We start from the raw sequence: 14,922 nt of genomic DNA on the forward strand, positions 1-14,922 counted from the left end.
TACCAACCCATCCTTCAGCAGAGCGCCTTTATCCCCATTTAACATGCGTGTGAGATGCCTCTCCACATTCAGCCAAGTGATTTATGTCAAGGAGCCAAGAGCTGGAACCCAAACCAGCCTGGCAGCCCAGGCTGAGGCAGGAGCAGGAGGCTCCAGGCTGAAACCAGGGATGCACATCCAGAGCCTCCTCCTGCAAACCGCCTTGCTCACACAGACCCTGCTCGCACGTTAATCCGTGTTCAACAAGAAAGGTCACTGCTGAAAGATAAACTCTCCCTCGATGAACTCTTGAGAAATTTCTAAGTCAGGATTCCTGCTGACATTTGCCTTACGAGCAGCGTTACACTAACGAGGACCCGAACGCCGCTGGGCCGGAGAGCGCGGCTGGGCAAAGCACGACAAGCTGGGAGCTGGAATCCCACCCAAATAAACTCAACTCAGCCATGGATGAGGAAAGTAAAGAGGGAGGGAAAAGGAGAAGAAACGTGAGGATTTTGACATTACTGTCCCACAAGGGGAACTCACACGGCACTGGGATGACAGTCAGGCCCTTAGGGACTAGTAAATGAGACCTGATGACAAAAAAAACCACTTAGGCACCACTAAAATATACTGTATTTCAAAGAAAACAAACCAGGGGCAATCTGGACAGAGGACTAAGACAGACACTGCATGGGAATCATTGTCACCTGCACACAGCCCACATGGAGCCTTGGTGACACCGTTCCCTCTCCTACAGCACCAAAACCCAAAGACTTAAACACCACTGCAGGGGACTCATAACAAATATGAATATTTCAAAATTTAAAAAATATCCAGATGAAGAATGGTACAGAGTGTGTGTCTGCCTTCCCTGCCATAGTGCACAGATGAGGAAATCCTCATGAGGGCAAGAAACCACCACAATTCACTGGATTTCCTCTTTAAGCAGAGGCAGGATATTCCTTGTCCCTGGGCAGCCATGCATGGGGGTGAGCAGCTCTGCAGGTACAGGGGAGCTTGGCAAGTGGGGTTAAAGTAAGATTCACTGATTTTAGAAGTCTTTTCTAACATAAATGATTCTATGTTTCTCATCACAAATTAATTTCTCATCTCCTGTCAAGCATATCCTACAACCAGAGCTGGTCATCTCCAGCCCTTTTCCCGTTCAAGACCCTCCTTGTTCCTGCCTTGTTCCACTGCCCCCAGGGTGGATTCCTGTACAAACAGGTTTCTTTGCAACTTGTTGATCCAGTGCTCTAATTTCTGGATGACTCTCTCATCTGCCATAAACAGCCACGCACAATTTGGCAGGCATTTCTACCATCAGTGTTTATGATAATAACTAAACGTGCTTGAAAGCAGCAGGAAATTTTCAATATAACTATCATTAAGACAAAATGCTTTAAATCAAAGCCATTACCCACCACCAAGACTCAAAGCTCACAAGATTAGTCTGTTTTTCTATCTTTATGAAAAATTCATAGAACATGCTGCAAACATCATCTTCCAGCTTGAAGCAGTAAATGATATAATAACATCGAATGCTGCTGACAGGGATGGGAGCAGGCAGGGCATGGGGGGCACTGGGCAGGGCACTGAGCAGCCCAGCTGGGACAGGGGACTGCCCCACAGCCTGGTGGCATTTAACTCCAAAGCCAGGTTGGAGCAACCAGGTGTAGTGGAAGGTGTCCCTGCCATGACATAGGGCTGGACTAGATGGTCTTTAAAGTCCCTTCCAACTCAACTCGTTCTAGGATTCTACGAATCTATGAATTTGAGTCACTTGGGTCCATTTACTGCTAGATTTTAAGAGAAGACTGTCACAGAAGGAATATCACCTGCTCCCAAGCATTCCAGCCTGCTGTGCTGCCTCTGCAACCACCCAAGCATAGCCACCAGAGAGGACACAGAGCAAAACCACAGTGAGTGGTGTGGGGACAATCCCACCTTCCTTGGGGACCCCGAGTGTCCCAGAGCGTGGCACTAATGGCCACGCTGTCGCATGCATGACTAACAGAGCAGCACTCACAGCGCGACGCTGATACTTTAAATAACCAGCACAACTTCAGCACTGCATGCAAATCTTACATCATTAGTGCTCAGAGCCTTATAAATATAATTAGCAGCACTGCACCCATGTTACAGATCGCTTGGCCAAAGCTAATTCTTTGTGCAGTCAGGGCTGAAGTTAATGGGAGTTTGTACCTTGCTTTTCAGAGCTGCTAACAACCAGAATGTCATTTACCCGGGACTGGATGTACAAATTAATGCCAGTCTGAAATAAGACATCGGTGCTCCTGGTTCTCAGGGGCCTATTCAGGCTGCAGGAGTGCACTGGCACAGCACTGAGAAAAAAAAGCTCATATTCAGGCTCTTTTTTTCTATACCAATCACCTCAGAGAGCTCCAAACCCCTTCATTTGTGGTCAGGTTGAGCCACTGGAAGCATCGCTTCCTTGTGTCTGAGCTTTTACAGAGTGTGGCTTCTGTCGGAGGCAGCATGTGGCACACCTCGAACTCGGATCAATGCTCCAGCTCACAAACGTCTCAGAAATAATGAGCTGGAAACACACAGATATTCTGGAGAATAACAAGGTACAAACAGCTCCCAACTCGCCGAAAGAGAAAGTGGGAGACAAACCAGAAAAACAAGTAACGTCACGATGAGAGGTGCCATGTTGTACATCTCTCACGGGGACCTGCATCCCTCTGCTCCTGCTCTTCCCAAGCAGACTTGAAAAGCCAAGTCTCTCTCTAAGAACCCTGTGGCAGACACGGCTCCTCTGCAAGTGTGAAGAGCTACAGATGACAGCTGGCTCAGTCCTCACTCTGGAAAATCAAACGCGAGCGCTGTGCCTCCCCTGTCACCCCGACACGCTCCATAATGGGGAGCAGCCAGGTTGCCCCAGGTTATCCCTCCCCTGCAGCTACACTGGCCCTGCAGGGAAAAAGGAAAATAAAACAACTGTCGGGCTCATCAGCAAAATAAGTGGTGATGAGGCTGAGACACACCGAGATCTGCCCTAACAAGGTACTATTTGAACGTTATTTTCTAGCTGCAGTCACACTTTCAAAGGTTGTTCTGCCTCTGCAGCCCCTTTGGAAACGGCTTCACACATCAAAATATCGCAGGGTAATGACAGCAAGCAGTGGGTGGTGAGCTGGCTCCCGGCAATTACTGCTGGAAGTGAGTGGGAACCAGGAGGGAGGGCTGAGTGCTGCCCACCCTCCTCCAGATGGGCACAATGGGGTGATAATGGCACCTGGGATCTTGTGGCAACTGCTCCTGCTGCAGCCTCAGTGTCCTCCCACCACTGCTCCTCCAGCCACAGCTCGACACAAACCAACTGCTGAACCACCTGAGATGAGCCAGGACCAAGAGCTGGGCAGCTTCCACAAGCCTGAGCAAGATAAAAATTCACCTGGTGCAGGTGTTTTACAAACCCACTGCTGCATGTGAGCCCCTGCTTCTGCCGAGTACTGCACTTAACACATCCAAGGCATCCGCCACATCTGGAAGCTGCTGATGTGCACCAATTTGCAGAAGAAAAGACACAAAATTCAGCACATTCAAGCCCAGCCCTTCTAATTCCCGCAGTTATGCAGCAGGACAAATAACTGCACTTTGCAGATCAGCTGTAGTTTTTTGCCAACGATCAATATTTATTGCCTAATCCCATTTTCCATAGCGTGTGTTAGTGGTGTCACTTGCGCCAGGCCGAGTGCGACACAGAGGCCACACAAAGCTTCGCCTGTAGGAGCTGCAGTCAGGGAGCCAGCTCTTGTCACAGCCCTACAAAAGGATTTCCTCTCGAGCGGCTCATCTTTAATCATTATAAAAGCACAGAAGTTTAATCCATTTTTGATGTAAGCGCTAATAGCTTTGTGTCCTTGAAGTTCAAAGTGGTCTTCGTGCATGTCGCTAATTAGCCGAGCAAGCAGCCATTCAGCTTCCTCTCATGTTTCTAATTAGATCCTTAACAACAAACAAATGTCGACCTTACAAAGGCTCTGCTACGATTCCCTCCATTAGTTAAACAGTTTGGGAGGGATGCAGTTCTGTGCATCCACAGCCCCCCCAGCAGAGGATCCAGGGTTCTGGGCTGGGGTATTTGCCCATAGGAGAAGTTCTACCTTCCTGATGGTGTTTTCCAGAGGTGCCCAGCACCCCAGGGATGATGCAGGAGCAGGTGACCACTCCTCAGCACCCCCATCCCAGCTCTGCCCTGCTCCGCTGTCCCTCCCTGCGGGCATGGGATGTTCACCAGCTGTGCTGGAACTCACAAATAAACCAAAGGGGCAGATAAACGCTGTGCTGTTGTCTTCCTAACTGGTTTCTGCCAATTTAACTGGTTTTACCGTTAATTCAAAATATGATGTGATTACTGTTTACATACTTCATAGAGTCACAGAATGGTTTGGATGGGACCTTAAAGCCCATCCAGTCCCATTCCTTGCTGTGGGCAGGGACACCTTCCACTATCCCAGGTTGCTCTAAGCCCCGTCCAACCTGGCCTTGGACACTTCTGGGGGGGGGGGTGGCAGCCACAGCTGCTCTGGGCAACCTGTGCCAGGGCCTCCCCACCCTCACAGGGAAGAATTTAATCCTAATATCCAGGCTAAATCTACTCTCATCTTTTTACTTCACATCAAATGCTTGGGACTGTTTGTTACACTCTTTTTTGTCGATCCATGTCTGTAACATGCCATGCTGGAGTCATTTCAGCAGCATCACACTTGTCCTTGCCTGTGCTCAGGTTTTTGGGCAAGTTTCTTGCTCCAGCCCTGGCATTTATCCAAGGGGGATGAATGAAGAGCTGTCTGCATCAGGACCTGCTGCTGCTGGGTTCCTCTCGGAGCCCTCGGCGGGCTGCGGGCGCTCGCTGTGTCGCAGGCGCCGACCCCAGCGCTGTTCCTGCTGTCTGTGCCTGCACACGAAGCTTTAACACTTATTACCACCCATCCAACTGGCAAATAAGAGCTAAAGCTCAGATGCTGGGATATCACAGACCCCTCTGTAAGCATTTTTCCATTTAAAATGAAGGAACAGCTGAGCCAGGTGATGCCGGCGCCTTCACCTCGCGCTGAGGAGCACGAAAGCTGCTGTTAATTTTACCATGGGCAACCACATCTGCATTAATTGTTTACCACAGCCCGGACAGGTCTTTTATTAATATTAATGAGTAAGAGGGAACAAAAGGCCCCTTTATTTTTAGCCTACTCTAATTGCGTAGTAATTACTCATCTACAAAACAAATGAGCCGAACTCCATTGCCATAGCAACAGCAACTCCGGCCTCCCACTGTACCACATTAACTGGCTATCACTCCTGTAATTTGAAATTGAAGCCTTTTGTACAATAACAGACAATACAGGAGGAAAATTAAACCAAAAACGGGTCTTTGTTTTGCTGCATAATTTAAGTCATAGTAGCAGAAGGGTCTTGCTTGGGGGGCACCTTCCTGTTGCCAATGGACCCCATGGGCTGGGGGAGATGCTCAGGAACACAGGGGGTTATCTAAGTAACAGAAGAGGTATCCAGACTGCAAACCTCCAGTCCTGTGCAACCATCCCTTCCTGGAGGAGGGTCTGCACCAGGCAAGCTGCTGCCCAGCACACGGTGCCTGGGGGAGAGCTGGTGGCACCAGCCACACTTTTGGCAGCTGACACCCCAACCCCTCGTCAGGGCACAGAGTTTTGGGCTCTTTTAAGCATCAGGAAATGCTCACAAAGGCCCTAGCTGTGTGAGTTTATTATTTTTAAAAAGCTCAGGTTTATATACCTGCAGACTCATTTTGCATTCTCTGGCAACTCCTAACCCACTGCACTTCTCGAGCTCACACTGTGCCAGATGCACACCAACATCTGCTGCAAGGAAAAACTACTCTGCTCCTCTGGCAGTTTTCTGTTTCAGAAAGGAAAGAGGGAGAAAAAACACCACTGTAATTATGTATTTACTTTTAAAGCATTTAGGGAGAGAATCAGCATGAAAATACTGACAGTAGTGTGTCAGTCCAATGTGCGCCGCCTCACAGTTAGCAGTTGTTCCACTAACGAGTACCAGCCTGTAACTGCTGCTGGAGAGGCAAGTTACCCTCAGCTCTGGCAGTATTTACCTGTTTAGGGACTAAAATGCACAGGACATCATCCTGTGCTCGAAGATCCTGTGCACTGGAGAGCACGTGCTGAGACCCCACTTCAAACTCTGCAACAATTCATCTGCATCTTGTGGAGAGCAAAGTCTAATTACAACAGCCAACAGCTCTGTCCCCCAGCTTCTGCTGGGAGAAAGGGAATAAAACATGAATAATTGGCTGTAGTGGGACTTTGGAGGGTACCAAAGTTGTTTCAACCCCCTGCCATGTGCAGGGACACCTTCCACTATCTCGGGCTGCTCCAAGCCCCTGGACACTTCCAGGGATGGGGCAGCCACAGCTTCTCTGGGCAACCTGTGCCTCACCACCCTCACAGAGAAGAATTTATTCCTAAATAAAACAGCTCTGGATGAGCATTCTGAGGAGCATTTTCCCGTGGAAAATAATTCTCCCGATGGAAAAGACTATTAAAAGTTACCCGCTAAATTTGCTACAGATTAACTTCAACTGCAGCTCAGAGGTGGTCACTAATTGCACTGGAGATGATTTATCAAGTGCACAAGATTTTCTATTACAAAATTATTGATTAAAGCTGATGTATTTTAACCTCAATAGACTTCAGCCCAGCGCTCTGTCAAACACCGGCTGCTGTGGCCAAGGTCGAGCAGCAGCAGCACCAAATTGTTTCATATCCTACTGAATTTTCTCCCTGGCACTGCAGGAAGAAGATCAGTCCCTCATGGATCAAGGAAGATCCAAAAGTAGCATCCTACAGTAAAACAAGACAGAGTTTCTCCTGCCTGGAGCCTGCGCTCTGAAAAGGACCTGTGGGATTCCCACCCTGGAGCAGCACAGCACTTCTGAATTAAACAGAGAAGACCCCCCTTGATTATTATTTTTATAATTTGGGGTAGTAGACAGACAAGTAACTGTAAGGCTCCCAATATTGTCAGTAACAAGGCCAAAACCACCCATGGGAATGCAGAGTGGTTCCTCCAGAGTGCATTCACCAGCCGGGGCTGCTCTGTGCCAGGCCTGGCTGATGAAATTCCTGTTTAAACCAGGATGATTTTCCTTGTTTCCACCCCTCCCAAAAGCCCCCATGGTGTGGGGTCCCTGCCTGGCCACCCGCCGTGCTCCCCAGCACATGCTGCCTCTGCCAGGGAGATAAGCAAAGGATAAAATCCGATGCAGCCATTAATTTCCCAATGCATCACCCGCCAGGCTCTGTCACATAATTACCGGCAGTTCCAGTGGAGTGAGAAATTCCAGCCCTTGCTGCTCCCAAGTGGTCCACTTGTTAGGTTCTGGCTTTTGAGATTACATAGCCTGGATTAAACTTTATGTACTTTTATAGAGGAGAATAAAAAAGGGAGAGCAATTCCACCAGAGCCACCGTGCCACAAGGGAGTCCTCCCAGCAGGCCGCAGAAATCCCAAATTGGTTCATGGCCAGATCTTTGAAACGCTCCTCTTGACATCTCCACGAGCCCATGGCAGCTCCTCTCCCCCGCACACACACACCAATCACTGTCCCCCTTTTTATGGCCATAATTTGCTAACCTATGAGTAGATTAGATTTTGGAGCACCTTCCTTAAGTGTCAGACACGGCTTCCTCGACCCCATGCAATTTGTCGCTCTGCTGACTTTCAGACACACTCCCCACTTCATCATAGGCACATAGAACAGCGGGGCCCCCGTTTCCCTGGAAGATCGAGATCCGAAGGGGACCTTATCCCTGCCTTGACACACGAATGTTCAGCTCCCCGGCAGCACCAGGGGCAGCTCAGCTGGCCTCGCACCGTGTCAGCCCCAGCGCTTGTTTGCTTGATTTACTCAATGTTCTATTAGAGGTAAGGAGCAGATACAAATCCTTAATTACACTGGAAAGCTCATTCTGGATATTTTATTTCCTTTGAAAGCCCTTGCTGCCTTAAGTGCATTAATGAGCGCGTGGCTCTGCCCAGAGGAGCAGGGAGATGCTCCCACCCAGCACAGCTGGTTTTGGGGGTGGCCAGGGCGTGGGGAGGAGGGGAGGGGTGACCACACCATGCAGGAGCTTTTCTGCTCCCATTAGGATGTTTTCTGACAAGCAGCAACCTAAACAAATAAACCAAAGCCTAATTTGGGATCTCAATTACCATCTGTTGGATTTACTGACTGCAGCGCCGTATCTGCGTTTTCCAAGTTTAGCACAGAAACCCAGGCAGGAGAAGCAAAGCCACTGCTGGCTCATGGCAGACAGGATGAACTTGCCTCGAACTCCTCATGCTGATATTTATGAAATGTTAAATCTTCATTTAAAAATGTTCCCTTAAGCTGGGTGACATGGCAATGAGTACGACCCATCACTAGCTCAGAGTCTCTGTTGCATAATAAGATTTAAGGTTTATGACCTACAAACAATCGCTTGGTGGCTCAGGACAGGCTGCGGGGAGCTGCCTCGCACACACGGAATTATTCGGATTCCCAAATGGAGTGATTTGCGTGTGGCACATCTGGTCTACGACTGCCAACAAATGAGTCTATGGGCTAATATGGACGAGTAACAGGCTGATGGAGAAACCATGATTGTAAAATGATTTGAAAAATATCTTAAGTTCTTTGGGATACAAAATAAAAATAAGAGAATACAGGTATAGTCAGCATTTCAATTCCTGGGGGGGGGGGTTTAATTTGAAAAAAAAATAACGTCAGTTTTACTATCAGCATAACAGCACGTGTGGGTTCTTGTACGGAGGGTGTAGGTTGCCTACAGCCAGCTTCAATTTAAACTTCCAGATAATGGGATTTAACGAATAGGGCTCTATGGATCCAAGCCGTCAGCAGCTCTCTGCTGTGTTATCCCTATGCTTTCAATCAGACCAAGGCTCTGCTTTTATCTGCCACGCTCGTTCGCGTTGATGGTGCCTGTAATATCAACTCGACAATGCATGTTCTACAACTACATCTACTGCTACCAGTACGACTACTACAGTGCATGCATTTAGTTCAGTCCCACAGATACATACACTCTAAGAACAGGCAAGGGGAGATGTGAAATGTTTTACGGGACGACAGGTGTTTTGTTTTTTAAGTAAGGGAAATTAATATAAAACATCAAAAGAAAGAAAGTGTACAAAAAAATAGAGACATTTCTCAAGAGTTGATATGAGTCGTTTCTTGAACCATTTCGTCCGAACAAGCAAAAAACATGCAACCAGCTGCTACTAACAAGAAGCTGGACACTGAGAGAGGATTAATAGGTGTGGACAAACCTTCCCGCTGAGAGCGCTCAGAAGAGTGTTTGAGAGGAGGTGTGCACGTCCGAGTGTAAGAGAGGCCGGAAAGTTTGCCTCAGAGACACCCTCTCTCACAGCAGCCCCAACCAAGCAAGAGAGAAAACAACAAAACATAACTGCTCACACTCACCATCAAGGTCAGTAGCTCACGTTACGAGATTTGTTATAGCTGGCAAGTATAAAGTCCAGTAAGGGGTTGTTGGGGCACAGGGCTCAAAGGCAGCACTGGCAAGCCGGGACTGGGGCCCAAAATCCAGATGTGCCAGGGGGTGGGGTGGAGAGCAGCCCCTGGCGCCGTGGCACTGTGCTGTCCCACTGCGCCGAGTGCTGCCGGCCGGCTCGGCGGGCAAAGCCTGCCCGAGGGAGCTGGGACAGGGCTGGATTAGTGTGGCCTTATGGGTTTTGTCTCCAGTCCTCAGGGAGGAATAGCTGGTAGCAACAGATTGGGAACTGGAAAAATCTCAGGCTTGTCAATGAACCAAAGAGGAAGGAACGAAAACCCTCTCCTGACAAATTTTCCTCGTCTCGCTCTCCTGCCAGATGAACCCCTCCCATGTCAAATGCAAGAGAAAAATGTGCCCCCCCCATGACTGTATTTTAAAAAAAGCATTTACACGACAAAAATGTTTTACACGTAAAATATGTCAGGTGGATTCAAAAGAAACGTGACACTGATAGTGAAGTTGTCTAGGAGGAGTTTGCAGCATTCAGACTTTTAACTTTGCTTGTTTGCCATGGCTCAGGTCCCAATTCATTAAAAAAATACAAGAATGGGTGAGGTTGTCAAAACCAGTGGAGGAATTCGGCAGCACAGTCCCACCCAGAGCGAATGGATGTGGCCAGACCTCTGTCTGCTGGAAGGACCTCAGCTATCATCTCATCACTGGGATGTCGACTGGGGACGTGATTTATGATGAGCAGCACCGCCGCGCTCACCCTGCCGGCACGCGAGCAGCGACGCGGGACATGAATTTATGGTGGCACTGAGCACGAGGACAGGGACACATCCCTTTCTGCTGGTTGTAGGACAGACCTGCTGTGACACAGAAGAACCTGTTTATCTAGCAAGGTCAGCTGGTGACATGCTGCCATAGAAAAAGAAGGGGCGAGGGCAGGGAGGAGGCCCTGAGCAGGTACCTGCCCTGGTGGGCTCCTTCTGCTGACACAGCACACATGCAAGTGTCCCAAGAGGAGGAACGTCACCCCAGGGACAAATCAAGGTGGTCAGTGCCCAGGGGCTTGGAGTGAGAGGGCTGCAGCTTCCTGGGGAGACCAAGACACGCATCTGAAGGTGGACGCTCTCTGCGGGTGCTCAGTCTCCGTGCTGGCACTGATGCCAGGAAGGTGGGGAAGATCCGGCAGGACGGGGCCGGAGAACAGAGAAGGTCAATTTTGGGTGAGCTGTGGGGGCTGGAATGCTGCTGAAGAGGCAGCAGTGATGGGGGACATTGATGACATGGACTGTCAGGGGACATTGATGACATGGACTGTCATCAATGCTTTCCATGAACCTCCTGAACAACGTTTGCTCTGTGCTGGGGCCGCTCCAGCAGCCCTGGGCAGAGCTCTCCCAGTGAGCTGGCGGTGGTGGGACATGCCTGCCCAGGTGTTTCCCAGCTCTTTCCACTTCCTGGCAGAAAGGGGCCAGTTAGGGCCAGCCATGCTGTGCTCTGTGCTTTGGACCAGGCACATGTGAAGGAGGGCTGTGCGAATTTGTGAAGGAAAAACAAAAACCCAACTGAAAAGGAAAGAAGGAAAAAACCCCAGCCATTTTTCTTGTAATGAATCGGGCCCGTACACTGCAGCGCAAGATCGATCGGACTCCACTGCTCCTGGATACAATTCACTACCATTGCTGATGGAGTGGCAAACCCAGGATGTCCCTTCCGAAACCGGCTTTGGATGGAGATGACTCTACAGAAACCCCCCCATTCCCAGACCACGGCTTGGTGCGGATGTGAGCGGGGCCGGTGACAAACCCACCTTCCTCCTTGAGACCTCGGGGCTGGGGGTGGGACGGGGGCTCTTTGGATTCAGTTTTGGGGTTTTGCCAGTTTTGTGCACGCAGGCAATTTTGAGGCTTGAAAAGACATTTCCAAACACCATACTGCTCTTTAAACTTGCCAGAAAGGGTGTTGTTAATTTAGGGTTAGATTTAGTTTCGTATTGCAAGTTCAAATCAAAAAACAAAAAAACCGAAAAAACAAATCAGAAAACCCAACAAAAGAGAAACCAAAAAACACTCAAATTAAAGACAAATGATTTTCAGGCACAGAATTGATCAATGCTCAGTTCAGTTGTAATGGGCACCAAAAGCACTCCAATTAAAAAAAAAAAAAAAAAAAAAAATAATAATCAGGGAAGCAACGTTAATCCAGCCAAACCCTCTGTGCCTTGCTAAGGGGCAACTCACCAGGTCTGTTTGCACGTAAAACAAAACCTGAAGGGCAAAACATGAGGAAGAGGCAGAAACAATGAGGTCTGTTTTCCTGGAAGCATATGCAAAAGCAATCTTGGGTTTTGTTTGGGCTTTTTTTTCCTCTTTGGGTTTGTTTTTCCCCCTCCGTGCCGGGGCAGTAGGAGAAGCCGGGAGTTGGGGGATCCCCACAACCAGGCTGGCAAGTCACCCCTTAGGCGCTCTCTACATGCCACAGGATGGAACTGGTACAGAGAGTCCTTTGTAGCCTGCAAGCAGTGCCAGTTTGCATGGAACGGAGTTCTCCTGGTGTCTTTCTTTGGCCTCCATGGCATCAGGCTCTCGCTCGAGACACACCTGAGCCTGCGCCCACCTCCTACTCCCTCACGCAGTCGGGGCTTTTCGGGGAGAGCTTGATAACCCACCGGCACTGCCGGAAAAGCCGCCGAGAACCCCCAGCTCGGCCATGAGTGAGCTGGGAGGTGCTGCCAGCCCCGTGTCCTCTGAGGAGTCGCCGGGACAGAGGACACGGGGCTGGCAGCGGCTCCGTCCCGGCAGTGGCTCCGTCCCGGCCTGCGTTGGGAGCCGGGGCAGCTGCCGAGCCCATGGCTCACTGAGGGCTGCTCTGAACTCTGTCACCTGAGCAAAGTGCTGATTCACGTGTTCAGCGAAATTTAAACCTAAGGCAGTAACGGCAATTGGCAATAATTTATTTATTTATTTCCCTTAAGGGGAAAAAACAAGTAAAAAGTTTTCAGAAGAACAGAAGAAAAGCTTTGTCGTTCCCCATGGAAGCAGCAGGGTTGGAGCAGGCAGGGATGGTGAACTGTCAGCCACGTGCTGGTGCTGAGGGCATGAGTGATGCCATCCCAAGGGACACAGCCCCTCACCATGGGGCTGCCCCGTGCCGGCCATGGCGGAGGAGGTGACAGCGGCTCTGGGCATGCACAGGAGCACCCAGAACTGCTGCCACTGCCTCAACCCAACCCCAGCTTCCTGTGAGCAACCAAAACTTTTTTTCCAAAACCACAAATTAATCTTTTTCGGGGTGTCTTCAGAGCCTCGAATTTAAACCAAACAAATAAAGAAACCAACACAATAAAGGAATAAAGAAAGAAACAAATTGGAATATCTACCCTGGTTTTGGCAGTTCTCATGCCAATCTCCTGCAGGTGCTCCAGCCCCCATGGCCTCTGCTTGTAGTTTGGGTTTGGGTTGGGATTGATTACTTATTTTTTCTCTAATTTTTTTTTTTTGATTATTTGTTTTCAGGTCCCCAGAATAAGTGTGAGGAAAATCAGAGAAATGATGGAGAGCTGCAGCCACACAGAATACCGACAGAGCTTTTACCTGACCCTGCACTCTCAGGGTTTGCTCTTCCACGGGCCCCCCTACCTGATCCTCTTGCTGCTGCCACGGCTGCCGCTGCTACTGGTCCATAAGCCGCTGCCGGAAAACCTGGCCGTGGAGAAAAGGAGAAGGTAAAGACAGAAGCCAGCAGGTACCGCGAGTCTCTGCGGGGCAAAGGGTTCCGGAGCTCGCCATCCCGGCTCTCCGTGCCACCAGCGGCCACTGTGCTTGGGAAGAACCGAGCCCTTGCCAGCTGCCTGCTGCCAGTGGTCCCTGCCAGCACAAATCCCCTTGGCACAGGAGGAATGGAGCTCCTGGCCATGGCACGCCGTGGAGCCAAGGAGGACAGGCTGGAGGCAGAGCCTGCAGCACTCGGCTTGTGTCTCCACACTCCCGCAGGAACGGGGTCAGCCCGCTCCGCCAACGACCCGGGAATTCTCTTCCGGGCTTATTTGCAAGTGATAATAATGTGCTGGTCTACAGACAAAGCAGTAATGGAAAATATGAGGAGGTCCTCATGTCAAGATCACAAATTTGCTGGGATCAAGCAGAAAAAATTCAATGGAATGTGGTTTAAAAAAGAAAGAAAGAAAGAAAGAAAGGAAAAAGCTCTTGAAAGCAAACCAGCCGCAGATCAAGGAGTTCTGTGACATCCCCCCTGCTCCAGGGAACCGAGCCCTCACAGAGGAATGGAATGCTGCCAGCAAGATTGCAGATTTAATGTCTTTACTTAATTAATATTCAAAAGATCTGCCAGAGACTCTGACTTTCAACATGCGTATTTTAAGAGGGCAATGGCAAAGTCCAGGCAATCGGCAAGAACCCCAAACCCCAAAGTCAACAACTCCAGGGAGGTTCCTGGTCTCTGGGAGCTCCGACTGCTCCTGCCACCCAACAGGACAAGCCTGGGGTGGGCACCACGATGGAACCTGGCCCTTGAGCAGGCACCAGGACCATGATCACAGCTGCTTTGCAAGGCTGAAGAACCACAGGAGAACAACTGAGGCACTGAGAAAGAGAAGAGTGAGCCTGAGAGCGAGAGTGCGAGCCCAGCACACTACAGCCCACTACCTTCAGCACTATGGCGCAGCTACAGCTCAGCTACCAGGGCAAGGAGCAGAGAACTAGGCTAGAGTGACTTGAAGCTACTTAAAACATCAATCAAAAAAAGACATACTTGCATTTAAATATGGTAATAGGGCTGTTGGGGGGAAAAAAAAAATAGCACAGGTGAATGTATGCAGAGGATCCCCAGGCTGGTGCTCCCTGTGCACAGAGCCCAGCACTGCAAAGCCAGCCCTGGTCCTCCTGGTGAACCTCTGCTGGTAACTATTACAGGCTCTGTGGAGTGGGATGGGGGGGAAGCACATCCAGACTGGGGGATGCTGTAACCAGTGTTAAACCCGAGCGTTAAATTCCCTCTTGCTAGTGACGGAGCCATCAACCCTGGGTGGGTCCCCCGACATGTGACTAGGGCTGGAGTGAGGAGACTTTAGTGTTAAGAGTCAAATCAACCTCCAAAGAGCAAGGTAAGCTCTGCAAGACAAGGGCTGAGGCTCTGGGGCTTCATTTTCATGCAGAGCCACGGCTAGGCCAAGCTCCGAGCCCTCCCCCTGCGGCTCAGGCAGGAGCAGAGCTGGCACCAGCCCCCGTCCCTCCCGCTCTGCTCCCTGCCCACCACGGCGCACGGTCCAAGAGCAGTGTCCTCAGCGTTCCCATGGCACCTCCACGACCAGCTGGCCACCCGCAGATCTCTCATTTGGAGGCTCCAGGGGCTCTCTAAACCATCCGTACGGGAT

At 50.0% G+C, this 14,922-nt stretch overlaps 1 protein-coding gene across 11 annotated transcripts in view; it reads right to left on the bottom strand.

Moving 5' to 3' along the window:
* Positions 1-14,922, bottom strand: part of MSI2 (musashi RNA binding protein 2) — a 212,461-nt gene that overhangs the window by 12,953 nt on the left and 184,586 nt on the right. For 6 of the 11 annotated variants that reach the window (XM_069033636.1, XM_069033634.1, XM_069033635.1 and 3 more), the window contains one exon: positions 13,169-13,231. In XM_069033636.1, coding sequence (XP_068889737.1) covers positions 13,169-13,231 — 63 coding nt within the window. Of the gene's footprint in view, positions 1-13,123; positions 13,232-14,922 lie in introns of all 11 variants that reach the window. The other 5 variants (XM_069033631.1, XM_069033628.1, XM_069033630.1 and 2 more) reach the window with 1 other exon arrangement.

Source organism: Aphelocoma coerulescens, chromosome 19, assembly GCF_041296385.1.
Source record: "Aphelocoma coerulescens isolate FSJ_1873_10779 chromosome 19, UR_Acoe_1.0, whole genome shotgun sequence".
In the NCBI taxonomy this organism is placed as follows: Eukaryota; Metazoa; Chordata; class Aves; order Passeriformes; family Corvidae; genus Aphelocoma; species Aphelocoma coerulescens.